Consider the following 22,181-nt stretch of genomic DNA (forward strand, 5'->3'; position numbering starts at 1 on the left):
AAACTCTTTTTCTGGAAAAGAATAAAAACCAAATCCCAAACATCTTTTATTCTGATTCTTCACATTCTTTTATAGTTATCTGTATTTAAACTTGTAATACGCTGATTCAAATACACCTATTAAATAACTAAGAAAAACCTGGAGGCTCAGCTTATAAAATACCTGAATTGAAAGCCAAGTGCTCCTAATTTCAAGCCATAGCCAAGTCTTTTGTTTTCTCCTCTACCTGTCAGCACAGAAGTTAAAGGGAGAAAATAATGTGGCATAGAAATCTGAATGTGATTCATGAGATTGATTATGTTTATACTAATGTATTTTCTACCATCTAATGCTTCAGTAATGGCCCTAAAGAGAGGGAGCAGTCATTGTAGCAGTGAGGATGGAACAAGTTGAGTATAGAGTCCTCAGCCTTGACATGCCGACTGGTTCATTTGTCAGACTAAGAACAAAGCTGTTTACAGATAGTTAAAGTTGGCAATGAATTTGAAAGCCTGTTGCCTTCAAACTACTGGACACAACCACTAATGCTTTATGTAGACTTAAAATTTGTATAGGGCATTGCATGCTTTGTTCAAGCCATCACAAAAAAAGTCCTTGAATACAAAACATTATTTCTGAAAGGTGAAAGTGGTGGGTTTGTTAATGACTTGTAATAGAAGTGAGAGAAAACTGTGTAATGAAACGTTGTGGGAGTATCATAAGCTTTTTGAATGTTGCCTGCCACTGAGAATTAAGTGTAATGTTTTCTAATGTGGGCATCTGCTTTTGCAGGATCTTATGGGCTTGGATGAAGATGACGATGAGGATGATAAGGTAAGCATATTTTATGATGGTATGTTAGCTAGAATCAGAAGGAAAGTGGGAGAGCACAAACCCATCGCCCTATCTCTGTGAGATCTCCATTCATTGTCTGTATTAACTGGGAAAATAATTGTTTCCAGTTTGCTGCTGAGCAAACTTTAAAGATTGAGAAGGTTGGTTGGTTTGTATAACATTCAATAATGGCATTAGCTGTATGAGACCTGTGAACTTCATTTTAGTCTGAGCATTTGAATCTGCTGTGTGCTTGAAATCATAAAACACATGTTCACGTATGTGTCTGTATGCTTATGGGTGGACAAGGTAAGTACATAAAATCCCTCATCGCTTCCATTGTGAGTGTTTGATATGCAGTCTGCACTGATGGCTTACTGCAAATTATTTAGTATTTCCATTCTTGTAGGCCAGAATTGCTGTGATTTCTGGAGGACAGCTTAGAGTTTTCTCAATATTTCTGTTAAAGCCTGGGAAAAAATGGTTTTAGTTTGTTGGCTGAAATGTAGAAAGAATAGGAATTGGCAAGGCCTGTTCCTCGTTTTATTAGAGCATACTTACTCATTCTTCTCACTATGAAAAATTCATTGGATTTTTTTCAACCTTATCAAACCACAGTGACAAATGATAAAAGGATTAGAGGGCATGACATATGAAGAAAGATTAAGAGAATTTAATGTATACAGCTTGAAAAAACATAAGTAAGTGAAGGAGGATCTGATAATCTATAAATACTTCAGAGCTAAAAGGTGAGGAATTATTTAACGAGCAACAGCATGCAAAGAAACATTAGCTGTTAGGAAGAAAATGTTCACAAGGCAATGTGAAACTTTCAAATTGCATACTAAGTTAATAAAATCTTCTTGAATATTCTGTTTTAAGAGTGTTAAAGTGAAATTGTTGATTGTTGAGAAGGAAATCAATACCACAGTTAGCAAGTGCACCTTAACTCTCAGTCAAAGACGCTTGAATTGAAGCTCAGCAGACTAATTGATGGAAATAGTTATTTGAATTTAACCTGCTCTTCTGCGGTTGTTATATTTTGATGAACAACCAGAAACCCATCAAAGTTATAAACTGAAGTTTAGACAAGCCAGTTAAATTACAGGTTTCTGGCAATGCACAATAATGATTTAAATGCTCTTATTTATATTTAATTCTTTGCATTGTAAAATTGGTCAACTAAATGGATCAATATCTGAAATTAAGCAGAAGTTGATAAATGAAAGTTGAATTATTTTCAAAGGAATGTTATCCCTCTAAAACTTGATAATTTCTATTTTGTGGGTACTCAGTGTTAGATGCCAGTATATATTGAGCCTGTATTTTCTGTGTGATGCTTAAATGTGAATCTTTATCCTCTGGAACCAATCCTATTTACATTTTTTCTTTTTTAGTTTTCCAGTATTTTTACTTTCAAGTGCTGAGGTGGAAAAACATGTAAAAATGTATTAAAAACATACACAGTCCTCTGCCTGTGATGTGCAACAGACTAATTGATGTAAACCAAAATATTCTAGGTCAGATTTACCCTGGCTATTACTTTTGTGACTTTGGTTCTCTCTATAAATTCATTTGGGACACTTAAGTATGGATCTAATCACTTTGCATTTTTGCCCCCTGCTAAACAACTCCACTATCGTTTTCTTTTTTTTAGTTTATTTTGACCAAGTGTTGTAGTCTGGGAAAAATCCTGAGAGTCAATGTTGAACTGTCGATGGTTTGGCTCAGCCGTTTTTGCTGTAATCAACATTGCCCCTTTCATGCAGTAAAGGCCCTTAGAAATAGAGAGCTGAAAGAATTAATTAAAGCAACTCACAGTGGACACCTCCATCAGGCTTTCTGATCAAGATAATGCTTTATATCCCAATATGACAGCAATGATAATTCATAACTTGTATTTGTTGTGTACTAGTGTTATGTGTCTATGAGATTCAGACATAGAATTATTAGAGAATTGCCAGCCATTATGTGTATCCCATGTCATACGCTTTGTAGCACTGCCTTAATGTCTTCATACTGTCTTGGGTACGTTCCCTTTGCACCACTGCTAGACCCTGTGTGCACTCTGACTTGCATCTTTAAGTACGTTAGGTTACTCTAAGTGACTTTTCCAAGTCTGAGGGTGGCCAATGCTCACTAGGGAGTGTAAGAAAAATGTAATTTTATGACATTATCTCATTGCAATGACAACGTTTAAACAGACAACTATACTTTAAAAAGAAGTCTGTGTATTTTTTTCCTCCCTAATACAAGAACTCCTAAAGTTGAAATCTGTTAGTTGGGTTGTAGTATACAAGGTCACTGTTTCTGTTTCCTATCATCGTGTTGTACGAAAATAGTCGCACACATAGCCTTTCTGGGTTCTGCTGCAAGTTAGACATAACAGACCATGCTTCTGGGAATTGTAACACACCCTCTAAGAGACGAACTGTTTACAAATTATAAATACACAGATGCTTAGTTCAAAAAACCCAAGAGCAGATTAACTCCCTCCACCTAAACTATCTGTCTTAAATGACAAGGCTTAATTGCCTACTCCTCCATTCGTTCCCTCTCTGTCCTTTCTGAATACCATCATGGAGGACTGTAAAAGATAAGAGAGATGTGTCCCTTTGGCATAAGCTGCTGGATAGATGAATGCCTTCTCGGATTTGTGCCATCTTGGATGTAGAGTTCAGGCTGTGTCCTGTCAGCTCTGGGGTCTGTCAGACTGTCTGAATAAGGATTGTTTTAAAATTACATCACTGAAATATCTTTTGCCCGCCAGTAGAAAGGTATAGTTGCTTGCAGCTTAAATCGTGAGTCATCTGTTTGTAGAGCATTTCTATTTATTTTACTTTATTTACTTTATGTTACTTTTTTTTGATTGTTGTTGTTTCTTTTTTTGACAACAACTGTAAAGTTTCAAGAGCAGGTGGTCACCTTGTTGAATGAGTGTAGCATAGCACCGGACTGGAAGGAGTTTTGGAGTCTTCTTGTGATCTTAAGTTGTTGATAAAAGTTTGCATTTCCTCTGAAATAGGAGGTGATAGTGTGGTGGAACAGTTACTACTATTTCCAGATTTGGTAACTGACTTAAAAGAAAATCAGAGACAAAAATAAATCAACAGCACTTCCTGTTTTGTTTTGGAGGGTCTCCATCCAGTGATGAGCCAAAAGAGCCATGCTTGTATAATGGGGTGTAATAGGGAAGGATTAGATGACACTGTGACTTCAAACCAAGTCAGCTGGCAACTTACAAGAAATTTTTAGTACCTCATGGCTATTTTTTTGGCGTGTGGGATCCCCAAAGAAGAAAAACTCAGTATTTTTAATACACGAAATTCTCTGTCAAAAATAGGTACAAAAATTTACAAACTTTTATCAGCACAGTTCAAAAAGACTCCAGCTGAACAAATTAAAATCAAATTCATCCAGTAGCAAACAGCTGACATTTTCCATTTGTGTTAGATTCAGCATGTGGAAACCTTCCGTATGGATCTTATTTGCATGGGTGGATTACGATGAAAATTGCATTAATTTTCTCCACAGTAAAGGTCAGTAATTGAAACATGAACCAAGAGTCTATTGTGTAAGATGCTATATCCCCATACTTAGGAAAGGTCATACAAGACAATATCATCTCATTGTTTTCTTCCCTGAAAGTATAAATAATTTCATTAGTTTTTTTTTCTTTTCTCTTCAATACCACAATTGCAATATAATATTTCAACATCTCCCATTGAGATTACTGAAGAAAAATGATGGTAAAGGCTTGAAAATACCCCATAATACAAAGGTTACATTCAGACTAACAAGGCTGACCCACCTTCTTCACAAAATTGTGGCCAAGATGGCATCATTAAAAAACAAAACAAGGTGTGTTTTTGTGTAGGTGTGGATTCTCTTAAGTTGCTGATTTCTGTTCAGTGGACTCTTTGTGGTTCTTCTCTTACTGTTTCCTAACAAGTCATCGTACAGACCATGAATAAGTTAGGCTTCTCCATCAGCTATAATAAATGCTATGGGACAGATTCTGCTGCTTGCATGAGGTACGCTGGAGGACGCACTTCTAAGCACACACAATTGTCCTGTCTTGCAGCTATATCAGCTAAAGTTCCCAGATATCACTTAAGACACAATTATGGCTTCTGTGAGCTTTCTCCAAGCTTCTTATTAACCTAATCAACTTCTGGTTACGCCAGAGTGCAGGGATTGCTCTGGTTATGCTTTCATCTTTGCAAAGTCTCCTTTGTACCAGAAACTGGGAGAAATAGGGTCTGTTATTTCTCTTTTACATTGTGGCGTTTTTTGTGATCTGTAGGCACCCTATACCTTGGCACATCCTTGTCTCATCATCATGGCCCACCAGCAGTCAAACCATCCATAGGTATAGGAGTGATAAGATAGAGAAATTCAAGGCAGGGAGGGGGCCAGGGAGATTTCCATATATCCTAGGCACTGTTGCATAGCTCTCCTCAAATATAAACTTTAGCAGCCCTAGGCAGTCTAAAATTCTTCTGCTTTCCCTGCAGGTAGATAAACTAACACTCTAACTTCTCTAAATCTCTGGAGGAATATTAAATAGCACCAATCAGGCTTCTGGGCTGAGCTCATAAGCTTTAGGGAGTTCTTGTCCCTTAAAAATTCTGACTATTTAAAATGTTTTTAAAATTTCTTTTGAATTGGCAGATGTATGAATAGGTCTATCTTCCTCTTGTACCCCAAATTGCTAAAGATCATTACCTAGATTATAGATGATTATCCAGTAGTTTAAGTCTAACCACTGTGCGATTGTTCTTATGTCTCATGTATTTCCAGGAGAAAGCACTTTTTTAAAAATTTTCCTTAAAGTTGTTTTCTTTTCCTCTCTTTTCCTCTTCCTTTTTTTTTTTTTTTTTTTTTTTTTTTTTTAGATAAACGGTGAATGATGACTTTTTTCTTTAGTCATTGTGCACATAAATGGTGTTTTATTCTGTTGTGACTGTTGATATTGCTTTAAGACTTGTATCGCCAGACTCTGGGTTTATATCTCTATGCAAATGTGTACGAGTACAGAAAATGCATCTTAAACCCTCTGTATTTCACGTCTGTCTTGTGGGAAAGCAACAGAGCCATGATTTAAGCCTCTCCACAGAATCTTAAACTCTGTTTGGCTTAGGAGACTCTCTGGTCCTTTGCACATATATGAAATTTGTTTAACGTGAGCAAAGGAAGTGTGGCGCTATGTTTTCCATGAGCATTTGTTAATAAGGCATGAGATGGTTGTCTTTGGCTGTTTTGCCAGTGGCCCCCCAGACTGAGCTGTAGGATGATGTGCCCTGCATTTGGAATATGTTCTTTTAAGGCTGATGGTGCTCTCCTTCATATCAGTCTGAAGTAATTCTATTAGCTCTGGTGGAATTATTCCAGATTTCACACCTTTTTAACTGAGAGCATAAATTGACCTGTATGTGTTGCATTTCCTCTATTTGGTAATTATTTCAAGTACACTCAGATTCGCTAAATTTCCACAGCCAGGCAGGCACATTTGCAGTATGGTGTTAATAAACAAAACGATCCTGTGATGCACAGTTTTGGGACTGCACGAGGCAATCGCTCAGAGTTTGGCAGCCATCCTCTCTGTGTGCCCGTTCCCCCTGTAGGAGCCGAGAAGCCCTCCTTGACACGCAGCAGACATCACAACACAGGGCAAGACAGTGACTCAGCAAGGCAGATTGCTGGGATTGTTTCAGCCACCCTTGGCTCCCACCGAAGGCAGGATCCAGTTCAAGGTTGCTGTGGTGTCTATTTTCAAAGCTCTGCCTGGAATTCATTTTAGCTACCAAGAGACTGTCTGTCACTCCATGGCTGCCACCTCCCACAAGAGCTTCATTCTGCTGCTAGACTGAAGCTGTTAGTGAACGGTTCCCTGCAGACAATAGAGGACAGTGGTCTGCTGTTTATAGCCAATAAAATCTTTCTGGTTTCAGAAGTTCTTCATCTACAAGTATTTTGGCCTTAAGATGTTTGGCATGGGTTTTGCCAGACAGTGGCAAGTTTGGAGTTCTGCAGTCGAGCACAGAGCAAGTTGCAAGTGAAATCCAATTTCAGTTAGGTCTCCTTTTCTCTAAATAACTACAGCATGGTTTTCAAAACCCAGAGGAATAGTGGAGCAAAAAAGCATGCACGCCTGAGTTTTTTTCTTTTCCCCTTTCTGTCAGTCTTGTTCCTTGGTAACACACTGAGGAGTTCATATCCAGTACAAGGGATAAATCCTGGCAAAACATTGCCCTAATGTGCTTTTAGCAGTGGTAACATAGTGGAATAGCTACTGTAAAAGAGCTAATCCTGAAAGCTAGGCCAGCCCAAGCTAGGCGGAGTAATTCTTCCTATTCCTGAAAATATTCTAAATTTTCAATCCTGATTTGTTTGCCTGTGTCCTTCTTCCTCCTTTTACAATAATCCCTGTATCCTTGTTTGTTCTTTCTCCTCCCCTTATTCCTTGTCCTTGCCCCCAGTGTTTTTCAACTTTATATATTGAGTTTCCCTTGGCATGCCAAAAATTTGCTGATGAATACCACTTGTTTGAAAATTGCATGCTAGATTTCTTTTTGTGAGAGTGTTTTATATGAAATCCAAGTGAAGTATTTAGAAGTTTTAAGTAACTTCGTAACTTCAAACCTGAAATGTTAGTTATGTGCATATGATATTTGCAGTATACATCAAAAATGCACTTAGGACAATTTTATTTTTTTTTCTCTTGCATTTGTTGCTTACTGTTCTGGATATATCCAGAATAAAAAAATGAAAATCTGGAGGATGAATTAAAAAAAAAAAAAAAGGGAACAGCTTTTAGCTTTTGTATAGATGACAGCTATTAATCCTGGAAACAAATGTTCACAAGAAGTAGTAGAGCTCCACCATCCATGTTTTTAATTCAGTACTGAATACTTCACCCCAGAGTAGATTCAATAACTAGCATTATTTGGTCTCTGTTGCAGGGCAGAGCAAATAATTGGTAATTTACTAAAATACAGTCTCTTCCTCTGTAGGTCTTGTAGTCTGTAGCTCACCAGTCATGAATTGCTGGAGGTGTCCTCTCCTGGCCACGTATCACACACTTTCAAAGTCTCCATCACTGAATGTGCATCAATTTTGCACTCATGTGAGAGTTTTCTTTGCAACTGTCCCTGAACATCTGGGAGCAGGACAGCATTGTTGGAAAGGGAAAAGATATCACAGAACTGTAGTAACTCTTTGTGTGCATTTACATGTTCTGTTTGTTAACTGTTACGTATTTCAGAAAGAAAAATCTAGAAGCAGTTTTTGCAGAGCAATTTTGTGTCTTCATGTAAAAGTTCAAGCTGATGTGCATTAAGTGGACACAAAAGACTTAATTTCTGAATTTGCTGCTTTTTGGCTTTTTTTTTTTTTTTCCTTCTTCTCCTGACAAGCTTAATCTTTTGTAAGACCCCTTTTGTGTTTTTGTTCAGGCAATTAATGTAGAAATGAAGGTTTCTTAAATCAGGATATGCAAGGAAGATTTGAAGTAGCACACTGATTATATAATTAATTCTCAGTTGTAAGTTCATTTTGATGGAGTTAATTCTTTCCCAGAGGCTCCAGGCTAGTTTTGGTCCACCCACAGTGCTGTAATCAGCTAAGAAATAAAGAAGAAAAAGGCCTTGAAGGAAAGGAAGTTTCATGACTGGCTGTAGAAAAAAATGCCAGAAACAGGCAGGATATTTTATTTTTAATTCAAGGAAAATATACTGAGCTGTGGTTTTGAACCATGGGTATCCAAAACCTGTTTTTAAGCAGCATAATATTTTGAGTCCAAATGAAATCAGGAAAGAATGATTTCTCAGGAGGATGGAGAAAAATTGTCTGGGTTGAGGGGGACCTTGCACAGATAGGAAAAGTGTTTTTAGTGGAAGATGAATTTACGATTATTTTTTACATCTTCCACAAGTATGGTAATGCTCAAAAATAGACTTCTGCGTGGCATTGCCCATTTGGTAATAAATGGAGCAATGACTTTTTTGTGGACTACGAACACTCTTACTGCTTCTGACAGTGTTGTGTGAGGTACTGACTTCAGAAAGCATCTGCGGCACTCAAAAACCCAAAAACCTAAATAATTTGGAAAATCCCATTAATCGTACTTCATTTCTCTGCTTCTCTACTGCTTGACTGGTGACCTAATCATCATGTGGATGTGTTTAGACTTCAGGCTTCCAGAACAAAACAAAAATAACAAAGAAAAGACATTGACTAATTTTGAAATCATTTTGCACAGACAGTGCTATGCTTAGTGCATGGGCAGTGGTAGCCCATTTTATTGCCCAATTACTGATTTCAGTTATAAGACTGTCTAGTCCTAGACTGCCTTTTCCTTGGTTAGGCATATTTTCTATTATAATTTGAAGAAAAAAAAAAGTGATTTTATTGTGCATGCTAGGTAAAGATATGCATACAATTGTCGTTGTATCCTGTGAAATGGTGGTTTCTGTTTTTTTTTTTTTTTTTTTTTTTTTTTTTAGTCAGCTTGGTGGCTGCAGCAGAAGTTATGTTGTATTGATTAAAGTGCATTATCACTATGTTTCCAAGCTCAGTCAAAGACGTGTAAATGAAGTCAGCATGATGCAGATAGAGTTGTTAGATGATCTTCCTTGTAGCTCTGGGTAGCAAGAGTAGGCTTGCCCTGGAATATCACTGTCTGAAACAGTTCCTTTACCCCTCTGTCTGAATTTGGATAGAATGAAATTCCCACTGGCTGCTTCTCCATGAACTGTTCTAAACTTCTACTTGCAAGTTTGCTGCATAAAAGCCAACTATGACTAAGCGACTGTTGCACCATTCTAGTGAAGGAATAGTTAAAAATAATCCTAATGTGTCATTTACATTTAAGCCTAACAAGGTTATAACTGGAGTTGTGTGAAAATGACTTTTTGGTGCTATTTTCACGTAAACTAACTATTTATTTATTTATTTTGTTCTGGGGTTATTTCACACCCGAAGGGTTTCATTTTTGTTGGTTGTTTTATTAATGTAAAAATACTCATTTTCACACCCGAATGTGTGATTATTTAAAAATCTTGCTTCTATTCATTGTGCACGCACTCACAACCTAAAGGCAAATATTCAAATGTCTGGAGCTTGATAACTCCATGGTGGTTTTGGCTGGCTTTTTAAGCTCAAAAATTACTGTGAAGATAAATGTGCAGTAAGTAATTCAAACCTTTGCTTTTAAGGGTTACAGGGGCCATGCTGTCATGTCTGGCTCTTAGCATCCAAGGATGGTTCATATGTTATTTTAGCACACATAGATATAGTGCCGTGCCCTGTCTCAGATGCATGTAGACCCTCTCACAGCATGGTAATGCAAAAAAGTCTGTAGCTATGAGGCTTCACCTCTGTGGCCTGTTGCAACTGTAACTAGCCTCTGATCCTCTCTCCTGCACAGCAAAATATCATGGGCTCACAATGCAAAGGCAAAATTTCAGCCAGTGTTGATCTGAACATCTCTGGTCCTTTTTACTCTCACCCACCCCTTCCTCTGCCCTGCCCAATGGGGACCATGGAGAACATGGGTGTGACTTGCATTGTACCAGCATCTCCCCTCCCTGGACACTGAGGGGTTAAAACACAACTTAAATTTTCTTTCTCTCTCTTTTTTTCTTTTCTTCTAAATTGAGCTGGTTTTGTAGAGTCTAAAAGTGATGTAAAATCAGTGTCCAGGGCTCTGCATTTTGTAATAAGTGAATGTTTTGCTGATTTCTTGCTAGAATATCTGCAACCACACCAATTTGCATGCCTGTATGTGTGTTAGATTGCTGGCAAAGAAATGCTGAATGCTGATAATTGTATACTGATTTCCAAGGCTGATTTAAGTCATTTTGATTTTTAATTCATTCTGTGCTTCCTTTTTATTTCTGCACATGTGTAGTAATGTCCTGTAATGTTGTTGCCTAAAATAAGCAGTAAGAAATGAAGTTGTGAGATGGTTGCTGTAAAAGGAAAATGTCATTTTTTCCCTTTGATTCTTTTCTTTTTCCAGTAAAAGAATGTCTGTGTATACAGAATTTTAAAAAAAAAAAAAAAAAAAAAAAAGTTGTATCAGTATCTTTCTGTTAATTTATATACAGAAAACAGCATGGCTGTTGGGAGTCTACAAAGCTCAGAAAAGTGATATTCAAAAGTTCTGCATAAGAATATCCTTTTTCTCAAGGAGCACTAAGCACCCAGTCAGCACCCAGCACTCCCCCTTGAGGTCGGCTGGACTCAGGGGTGCTCAGCACCTCTTCTGGTTTGATGTGCAACTGGGTTCTTCTTTGAAAGCCTGGTTTGAAATCTTGCTCTTGATTTGTATTAGAAGATGAAGAAACCTCAGCACATGTACTGAGGAACTGTATGCCTCTATGTTCTTTGTATGTAACAAATCCAGGGTAGGTTTTCTCTCCTTCACGATCGGGTTCATGGATACATCGATGATACTGGGAATCTCTTACTTTCCCCACATGTCTGTGATCATATTAGCAAATTAGCATATACTGAGTAATTTTTTTTTTTCCTTTTTAAAAAGGAATCTGAAAAAAAAGGATTAATTGAAAGAATCCAAATGGTCCAAAAGGTCATCATAGCTGTTCAAAGCATCCTAGAAGAAATTGCATCATTTGGAGAGAGGATTAAAAAGTAAGTGATGGATTTTTCTTGCTTAACTATGATTTGCAATGAAGAAGAGTGAGGACAGTTAAGGTGGGGTGAATTTCTTGATCCAAAAATGACCAAGGTAGAGCAGGAGAACCTGGCCAGTACTATCATTTCTTCTTCTTAGGGTGTCTTTTACTCCAAAAACATTTCCAAAACATAAAGAGAAGAAACCATGTGCTGTGCTGGTGTAGCTCTCACCTTCACCCGTTTGCCCAGATGTTTGATCTTGTCTATCTGTGATAAGGTTCAGAGTCATGCTAGGAGAATACTTCTTGAAGGTGTGGGCTCAAAAGTATCAGGCTTTTCTTTGCATTTCCCCCAAAGAAAGTAGGTAGGCATTGATGTTTGGCATTGCCTTTCCCACGCCATCCCAGCCCTGGTTACAGAGGTTACTAGTCACTGATTTCCTTTTCTAGTACATCGATATTCTTTTCTACCACTTTGTCTGCTCCCTACTTCCTGCTGATGCCATGAGGAAGCCCAAAGGCAGTTTTCTGGGTCTTGTCACCATGGAAGGCACATAGGGTATTCCTGACCCTGCAAGGGAAAGAGGGTGAAGAGCCAAAAAAGAAAAAAAGAAAGAAAGAAAGAAAAAAACCTCTGCATGCAAACACACACAAACTTTTATAACCCAATCTTTATTGGCACTTAATTGACCCACATTGTTTTCTGTTTTGAACACAAAGTGATGGTTTGTGATTGAACGACACTTTAATGAGGAGCTGGGTTCAGACTAAAAATACAGCAAACCCATGTGGTGTGATTCCACTCCGTGCACCCCAGCTGGGGTGGAAGTGGCCCAGAGATGTATTCCAGTCTATGAACAGGGCACTGTTCTATCCAGCTGCATGGCAGGAAGACTCAGAGTGTTTAAGCACTATTAATTCTTGTATTCATTTTGGTAACAATGGTCTTAGAGAACACATTGGGTATTAATGTGGAGGCCCGATGTAATTTCAGAAGAATTCCATTGTAACTCAACAGTAATGTACCATTAAAAAATTGCCACCAAAGTTTTCTGTAAGTGACAGACTGAATTGTGCTACAGTTTCCGTCTGTCACTCTAGTTATGCAATCATAGGGAGTTTTAATAGTTTAACTGAATTGAGCTGTTTTGCTTTTTCTTTTTTTTTTTTTTTTTTAACTTAAGCTACGTTGATTGATAATGATGGGTCCTCTCCCACCTATCTTTACTTAATATTTAATACATCTATTGAAGCTTAAAAGTAATTCTTTTTCCCGTCCTATTAATTTTATCTGTCAAGGGAAGTTCATATTATTTTATAGCCTGATGAGTGGTCCACATTCATTCTCTCTTCTTCCTACTCCCCGTCATCATGATGTGAAGTTAGCAGGCAGATTGCGTGAAACAGATGCCCAGATCTGTAAATCCACCTACAAACTAATTGGCATTCATGTAGTCCAGGTATCTCAATGTTTGGTGGTACCATGGAGATGCATATTGCAAGGGAACAAGTTGACAAAGTACCTTCTGGGCTTATATATGAATGGTCTGGGTGAAAAGAAATCTTGTTTTGTGCTTCAGAAGTCTGAATGATCATGGTGGCTGAGCCTTTGGAAAGTGCTCCCGTTGGGAGAAATGGTGGTGTGTAAAGGCTTAGACTGATGCTAACACACTACCACCAATCTAAGACAGCCTCCTTCGGACAGTGTAGTAAGGAATTGATGAAGATGTGAGGAAATGGAAGCAAATGTATAACTATTAAGATATATTTATATAGAACATTATTTCCTAATGCTATGCAAAGAAATGTCTCCGCTCTTTTAAGGTTTACTGTCAGTTGTAATTAAACCATTCAAATTATTAGTGAGGTTGATTCTGACTACCTGCTACACTCAAGTTGTGCATCGACATACATCTCATGTCATCACCACTGTGCCCAGCAGAGCCAGCTCAGATGACTTGCACCTGTGGCATGGCTTTGTCTCCAAATCAGATAATCTGCTCATGAATAATGGAGAGCTGACCGGTGAGCAGAGATGTGTAACCAAGTGCAACGTGTATAAGAAGAAATGAAAAACAACTCGCTACATGGCTAACAACTTCACTGAGCCCTCCAGAGACTATCCTCTCTCCTTATCATGATACCTGCCTCTCAGATACCACCTTTAATCTATTACAGCACCCAGATGCAGGACTCAGCTTATCTGCCTTCCGAAGGGTCTGCAATGTACAGTGTATTTGAATACGCTGAGCACTGAAATGCAATCATTAAATTATTGTTGGGTAGCAGAGTACAGAGCAGAAACATTGAGTAAGATTATTGTTGTTCTTTACAGCACGTTCAACTGGACGGTGCCTTTCCTCTCTGTTCTGGCCTGCTTGGTCCTTGCAGCAGCAACGGTTATTTTGTACTTTATACCACTGAGGTACATTATTTTAATCTGGGGTAAGTACTCCACTGTGTCTCATGCATGCAATAAATGCAGTATATATCTACAGAATGACATCAAGCAAGCTTTAAGCTTTTCTTAGGGTTCTTTATAATTTTCCAGCAGCACCACAAGAGACATGTTAGTGTAGATAAGCTATTTGCAATATAGCTATTATTATTATGCAGGGAAGTAATTAGCTTCCTGGTGCTGGAGCACACAGACAGGAAATGGTAGGGAGTGGGCAAGGAGTATTTAAAGAGCTTCACCATGGAGGCTTGATCATGCAGCCTTTTGGTTCTTAATTCCCCTTCAGTCAGGAGGAGCAGTGTGCCCGTGGTCCAGCAGGAGGCACTGAACATCAATCTGGAGCAGGGGACAGAAAGGAATTGTACGAAAATTCATCACCTTCTGGGGATGATGTAAAAGAGGAGCTTTCAAATATGAAAAAATGCCTAGCAGCATTCTGAAGAAGGGTAAGGTGGTCTTTCACAAAAGAAGATGGTATTTCAGCTGCTGAAATCCTTCCTTATCTCCAAATGGCCTTCTGTCTCATTTATGGTGATATGTTTTATCTCAGACTTGAGGTCAAACAGCAGAAACAGTGCAGGTAATCCTCACTGAACCATGGAGCTCTGCCCTGGCACAGTGCTGGGCTGTAGGGAGCTCCCATCACCTTCCTGGACTCAGCCATGTGCTGCTGTCTTGGTTCTCCTGGATGCAGAAAAAGGGAATGAGAAGGTGCCAGTGTGAAAAGCTACTGGAGCGGGGGAGAGCAGGGGATTAAGTGAAGGATTAAATCAAACAAAAAGAGCAAAAGGAAAGGAGAAAAATTGCTGGGAGTAAAAAAGTTCAGTAGCAAAATATATTTGTTCTGGTATGGAGGACATGGTGAGTACATGAGAACTCTACATCCGTTCAACATCATCTAGACTGACAGGGCCTTCAAATATGATACGTGTTAAACAACTACCCTGTGGCAAGGCCTCAAAAGACCTTATGGTATTTTCTGTTTTTTAAAAATCAGGTACACAGAAAATTGTGTTGGCATTTTGCTACAAGCATATGGCTTAAAAGCTGAATCTCAAATGTGAAGCAGGTACATGTCAGAGAGAGGAGAAGGCTGGAGCAGCCATCACGTTTTAAACTACTTTCAAGGAAACTAGTGTGGGATTTTGGATAGGAGTGTGATAGGATTGAGTGCTCTATTGTGATTTTCAGAGGCAACAGATGTATGTTTTTTTTTGCGTGTGTGTGTTCTTTCTTTAAAGTGGGCTAGTTGTTTTATTCTGCTTCATGATACTTTGTTCTTCTACTGCAACTTTAGGTAGCCACGTTACTAGCTGCAGTCTCTCAGTGGGGAAGTGGTGGCAGCAGGGTGTTAAAAGTGTGCACTGGTGCAGGGGGAGTGCTGGGAAGGGTGATCAGGTTTATCATTTTTTCATCCTGGTCCATGCAATGGAGGTGATGCTGGCTGGAGGCAGCTCATCCCTCCCTTTCCTCATAGAGAGGAGAGGGAAAACCTTATGAGCTCCACAATAAAATGAACATTACACTCCTGTGGATCTTCTTTACAGACTGGTGATCTCCTCTGACAGCTGAAGTATATCCAACCCCATGGAGAACACTGGGAGTGCTGTTGCTGCAGTTAAAAAGCCAAATTATTCACCTTAAGATTAAAATGAAATAAATCTCATGATAAGTTTTCACAGTTTGACACAGCATCAGAATATGGTCAGCTTGTCAAATTTGGTTCTGAAAAGAGAGGATAAGCTCTGAGACATGGTGACAAAGGAAACTTTTATTTTTAGAAGTAGAAGAAAAGAAAACTTATCCTGTCCAATTCTTTTCAGAGCCTTCTAGCTCCCTGGGTATCAGCAGAAGGGAATGTCTTTGCTCATGTAGGACAACAGATTTAACAGTAGTCTCAGTTGCAAATTGGTGTACTCTCCCCATGTTATCCTCTGGAATAAATGCATGCTACAATCTTTTTTATTTTTTTTCTCCAGTATTGACAATGGATCACCTCCAAAATAGAGAAATGTATTTTTAAATAATGCCCCTTATTTTCTCCAGAAAGCATTTGTGAATGATTCCACATGACAGGCAACGTGTGCATGACTTGAAGTCTGAGGCACTGTTTTCACACTAATTTTTACTTGTGAATTTTTCTTTCCTTTTTCACCTTGCCTGAACAGTTTAGAAGGGAAGGAATAGAATGGAGTTGCATTATTTTGTTTGCTTTTTTCTTTTTCTAGGCATAAATAAATTTACTAAGAAGCTTAGAAATCCCTATGCCATCGATAATAATGAGCTACTAGATTTCCTCTCCAGGGTACCATCTGATGTTCAAAAGGTACGTAATGAATGGCCAGCACCAACAGAGGCAGCAAGCAGTACTGAGAGCGGCTGGGTGCTCTGCTTGGGGAATACAATGCCACTGCACTTTTGAATAAGTGAGATAAGGAATTGGGAAAATCCACAAAGGGTGGGGGGTGAGAGGGATGTTAAAAGAGAGGGGAGCCAAAATCCTTTGTCAGAAGCATGATTGCAGAAAAATTATCCTGAAAAGACCTACTTAAAAATGATCTGAAAAATCACCCAGCGTGGTTACTGAACTATGGTTTCCGTCACCTTTTTGCTCCGATATTTGTACGGAGGGAAGAGAAAAATAGTCTCTTTGATAGAGATAACCATCCAAAAGGCTTTGCTGAATTCTTCCTTTCCTCAAAATGGAGTGTGGGGAGCATTATTTCCATGACTTTGTGCTTGCTACGCTTTTTCACATCAGCCGTCCCTCAGAATTCTTCCTCCCCACCCACCTTGAACTCCAGGCTGTCCTTGGACAATGCTCAGCTCATCTTTTTCATTAGAGAAAGCCTTGAGATGTGTTTAAAATACTCTGTGGTTGATGAGATCAATCTTCTACCATTATGGAATTATAACTTTTAATCTAGCCAGAATCTGTCCTCCCTCATTTTCAGTTGTCTCTTTTCATATTTCTTTGAAACAACAACACTGTCTTCAGTAATCTTGCCTATCTTCCTGGAAATTATTTGAACAATAAGTCCTTTAGAATGTCAAGATCTGTTTATTTCTCTTGGAGGAAGGAAAATAGTCTTGCTGGGTAATGAAGCACATGACATAAAGAATTCTTTCTTTTGTTTTAATCAACTGGAATCTGTGTCCTCAGGCCATGATCCTGATGCCCTGGATCCCACTGACATTGTACCTTTCTCTGTGAATTGTGGTACTTTCACAGTGAGGTGCTGCTTACTGTGAATAAGGGGATCACAATCTCGCCTGTAGTGATTTTACTCTGCTGGAGACTGAAAAATAATTGCCTCCATGCAGTGTTGAGGCATCTGGTAGAAACAGGGTTGGAAAGGTTTGTGGTGACATTTATCTCAAGAGGCCACCAGATTGGTTGATGGCAGCACTAATAACTTGAGAGAAATCTCTCTGTAGACTGGTGGGAGGAAAAAAGCTAAACAGGAATAATCACAGAGACATTAAGCTTGAGTGTATTTTTTTTTTTTTTGGTCATTGCTCTTGTAGAGTGCACTGGATTTACAGTGATGGTTTGCATATGCCCTTTTAATGTTTATGTTTAAAGATAAGCTGCTTTTCTATTTATGCTTTATTTAACATTTACATTTATAACATTTCCTTGAGTGGTTTCTATCATTTTGGAAACCTTTGAGCTCTCTGAAGAAAATGATAATCACTTGCTATGAGGGAGGACTGATAAAAGTTCCTACAATGGGACAGACCTTCTCTGAGGAGTTTTCCACTAGTGCTAAAAATAGCGAGCCTGTGTGACAGCCACGCACTCCTCCAGCGAAAAGTCATCCATGGCAGCTCCAAATCCCTTCTGTCTGTTTCCTCCTGTGTGCTGTTGATGCATCATCATTTCACTGTGGTACTGCAACGAGTTGGAAAATACCTCTGTATGTTAGCCATTTACAACCCACATGTGCTGGACAAAAGACAGAGGAGGAGTGGAAAAGATGGCATGTTCAGCAAAACGTTCCTGTGGTTCCAGTGGGAATACTTTTCTGTAACACAACAGACAATTTGCTGTTGGGATTACCTGATCCTCATCAGTTTATCACACATGTTTTAAGTATTACATTGTAAATGAAATTGTTTTGAAAGCTGGAGGCAGCTTTGTCCAGGTTACTTTGAGAAAATATTTTCCTTTTTGAAATGATTAAATATTCCAGCATCCCAAGGCCTGTGTACATTTTGACGATTGTCATTTTACTGCATATTGGGATCCACTTGAGTTGTAACTCCTGAGAGAAGTTTATTAAACTTATAGGTTAATTTCAGAAGAAGAAAAACAACTCCCAAACCAAAACAAACCCAAAGATCGATCCTATGTTGCTGAAATCAGGTAGAACCCCATGTATCTCATTAGAAAAATCTGCTTTTAATATTTTCGTTTCAAGAAATGATGCATGACTTCTCAAATCCTTCCTGCAATTAATCCCCCATGTTCCTGTGTTTAGAAAATGATTCATTACTTTTGAACCTTCCTTAGTTTCCCTTGGTTTGTCCTTGGGGAGCCATTAACACACACTGTAGTGAGCTAAAGTTACCTAACTGCAAACGTCATGTCTATTTGTTTTTACAGGTGCAGCATGCTGAATTGAAACCATACAGCAGCTCCAGTCCCATTAGGAAGAAACGAAGTGCGCTATAGGATGCAGTGAGATTTTGGAATGCAGCATCTCCCTCCGTACCCCCCACATGTGCTCACGCGCTTCCCCCCTTCTCCTCCTCTTGGTTCGGAACAACACTATAATCACTGCACAGACTTTTTTTTCATGGAAGACATGGTTTTTGATAAACACCTATCTTGAGTTGTCTTTATGGGCTGCCTTTTAGGCACTGAGATGTAGCCCCAAAAGTGCAGGATGGAACATATGAATTAGTTCATAGGATGGGGAAGAGTATGGGAGGGAATATTGCCACTGCGTTCCCTTTTTTTTTTTGTGTGTGTCTTTGATTGCAGAGGCAAAGCTGGATGTGGTAGCACTCCCTGTTTTATGTAGAAAGAAATAATTCTGCTTAGTGTTGCAGATCAGCTGAGCTGATGTGAGGAGATGCTCTGAACCAGTTTTTAACATATCCAACAGATTTACATTAAGATATGAAAGCTATTCTTTTCTGAGTTAAATCACTGTGCCTAGAAAGGTTTAAGCTCTGAATTAACAAGTCTTTGATACCCATCTTCTGTTCAAGCAGTGTACATTTTTTAAAAGTTTTTTATCATAATTAGCAGAAAGAGTGAAGAGCTCCAGTAGTATCTCAATATTTCATTCGGCACTTGTGGGATTTTCCTTTTTTTTTTTTTCCTTTTCTATTTTTTTTTCCTCCAAGAAGAGAAGTCGACCCTAAGCTTAACTGTTTGGACACTGGATTCATCGGAGATCCATTGCTGGCAATGGATGCATGATAACCTTCTGCTGTGAAAGGATTAAAAGACCTCAGAAAATCCTAACTCACTGACCTGAAAAGACTCTGTTGACTTGCCTTTTATAATTCCATCTCATCAGGTATTTTCAGCGTAGCTCTTGTTTTTTTGTCTAAATCCAGAGGGGTCAACACTACAGATACAAGAGAAAAACACTTTTATAGCCTTAAAGAAACAAGTGCTTGTGCAGAAAAAGTGCATGGTGCCCGAAGACGTGGTTGTGCAATAGTGGGCAGGCTTTGTTCCACCACTGATTCTCGTTGGAGTCCTTCCTGGTAATTCACAAGAAATGGATCAGAAAGTGAAACTCTATGGGAAATGAACAATGAAGAGACAGGAAAAAGGACAGAGTTTTCTCTTCCAGGGAGAATGATTTATTGCTTACTGATCTTTTAGCTCTTGTGTTTTTGCTTTGTAGAAATGACACAATCAGCATTATTCATATTGTTTGACTGAGGACACTGATGCAGAATGATGTGTAAACCTGCTCAGTTTTATTGAGAATGTAGCCCTTGGTCTTTCAGATGCTGTAGGACATGGTGGGATTGACTTGCCTCCACGAGTCATTGGTAGCACGAGAGCTGGAGCTTGGTTCCCTGGCAGGTGTTTACACCAGCATCCACTGGCGTGGTTCATAGTACAAAGAAATAGGGAATCCTGGGAGACAGGTTACATTTTAACAAAGTAAGACTTTGGAAGTCTTATTAATTAAAGGTAAAACGTGTAAAGCCTTGTTTATGGATTGGTGATCCAAATGGAGTCATGCTGTTCAATAATGCAATCTTGTGGGCCTGTTGCATGAATCTGGGGGAGAACTAACACCAGATTATCTTCCACTGGATTATTAACCAGATTCAGTGAGTTTTAAAAAAGTTTATTTTACAAAGTAACAAGTCCCTCTGTGTCTTTGAATTAGGAGGGGCATATTTTCATAGACTTGATTTAGAATAGAATAGTTCAGTTGGAAGGGGCCTTCAAAGGTCATCAAGTCTAACTGTGTGACCACTTCAGGGCCAACCAAAAGTTAAAACATGTTACTGAGGGCATTATCCAAATGCTTCCTGAGCACTGACAGGCATGGGACATCAAACGCTTCTCTAGGAAGCCTGTTCCAGTGTTTGACTAATCTCATGGTAAAGAAAATTTTTCTAATATCCAATCTGAACTATCCCTGGTGCAGATTTTTGCCGTTCCTGCTTGTCCTATCATTGGCTCTCAAGGAGAAGAGATCGGTGCCTCCCTTTGATAAAGAACATGTTTTGATCATGTAAAGCTGTGTGCAGCTGCATGTGAAAAGATAGGGAAAAGAGTATCCCAATTTAAAATGCTACAAAAACGCCTCTTTGTGTGCGCGTGTGCTTGTGTACCCATGCATGTACATAGTTGTATATAAAGAAGCGTACATGTATAATGTATTTATAGTTGAATGTGTGGGGAAAACTGGGTGAATATACAGATTTTAAAACCTTGAAAATGTTTATGAAAAATGCCAAAGATTCAAAAGCTTATCTTGCATCTGTTCTTCTTCATTTTATTTCTTTCCCGGCATGTCTCTCTGGCTGAGCCAGATCTCTGCATGATTTGATTTACTTCAAGTTAATGAAGTCAGTTGGAAAGAGCCTTGTAGAAATTATAAAATCTCCAGTAAATCTCCTTCTTGTACATACAATAGATGTCCACGGATCCTTTTGGCTAAACCAGTTTCTCAGTCTTCTGTATAAACAATGCCTCATTGTCTCACTTTAGACTATCATCCAGCTTATCATCCTGTAATCTTTGTTATTTTGTAAGTACCGAAGTCAGACATATTTAAGCAGGCATGTGAGATCTGATCATTGATTTGAGTGAAAACATTCAACTGCAGAAATGTTGTTTATTTATTCAGAAGTTAAGACTGATATTTTAAGTGTTATTTTTTTCTATAGATTTTTCCACATTGAACTGATTTCTGTTCAGAAGACAGGGTGAAGTCCTTTTTTTTGTTGTTGTTGTTTTTTAATGTAGATATGTGCGTTTCAGAATAATTTGTATGAATTCTTATGCTGGAGACACACCAAATGAAGGGTTTTGGATGGTCCAGTAGTTACGTATGTTGTAATGAGCTCTTTGTTTTGATAAATGCTGTTTGAAATGCAATAAACATTTGAGGTTAAGCTGATGCTTTTAATTTATCTGGATTAGGATATATGTTTCCCATTCCTTACAAAATGCTTACTGCGCTATAATAAGTATTTGACTAGGTAAGCAAGTACATCACTTGACAGTGCAGTGTTAGAGCTAACACTGGAGGTCACTTGAAATGGAGGCTGTGTGGCTGTAGGAGAATGAGGTAAAGGGGTAGTAGTCCACCTGCTTTAAACTCTTTGGCAGGATTTCCTAGCCCCTGCGTAAGGGAAAGGAGGGTTATATGGATTTGCTGTACACCCCAGTAATCAAGCTCTTTATTCAGAATTTTCATTTGATTCTCGAAGCAAGAATATCAACTGATACATGTCTATGTGTCCGTTTACGCATGGAAATTGCTATTTTTTACATTGTTAATCTGTTCAGTGTATAGCATGGAAGTTATGAACATTTTTTTTTATATGAGGTAGTCATTTCTGTGCAACAATATGTACATTTGCATTCTAATGTCTCTAAGACCAGAAGGCATTTAGAAAATCTGTGGGTCTCTTGGCTGACTGTAGATTATGGAATCACAGAAATTCGTTGATAGAATATGACTAAATGTGTCTACTACCCATATAATGTGTAAATAACTGGATTTAACATATATGTGAAGATGCGATATGTACTCATGTTTGCTCAAACATAA

At 38.6% G+C, this 22,181-nt stretch overlaps 1 protein-coding gene across 1 annotated transcript in view; it reads left to right on the forward strand.

Moving 5' to 3' along the window:
• The window catches only part of MCTP2 (multiple C2 and transmembrane domain containing 2), a 104,048-nt gene extending 83,622 nt beyond the window's left edge, over nt 1-20,426 (forward strand). Inside the window, exons 18-22 of the mRNA XM_032194522.1 lie at nt 772-813; nt 11,363-11,472; nt 13,792-13,901; nt 16,143-16,240; nt 18,524-20,426. Of these exons, the coding sequence (XP_032050413.1) occupies nt 772-813; nt 11,363-11,472; nt 13,792-13,901; nt 16,143-16,240; nt 18,524-18,592 (429 nt within the window). The 3' untranslated portion in view covers nt 18,593-20,426. The remainder of the gene's footprint in view (nt 1-771; nt 814-11,362; nt 11,473-13,791; nt 13,902-16,142; nt 16,241-18,523) is intronic.
• Nucleotides 20,427-22,181: the final 1,755 nt, after the last annotated feature.

Source organism: Aythya fuligula, chromosome 11 (genome assembly GCF_009819795.1).
Source record: "Aythya fuligula isolate bAytFul2 chromosome 11, bAytFul2.pri, whole genome shotgun sequence".
NCBI classification, from domain to species: Eukaryota; Metazoa; Chordata; class Aves; order Anseriformes; family Anatidae; genus Aythya; species Aythya fuligula.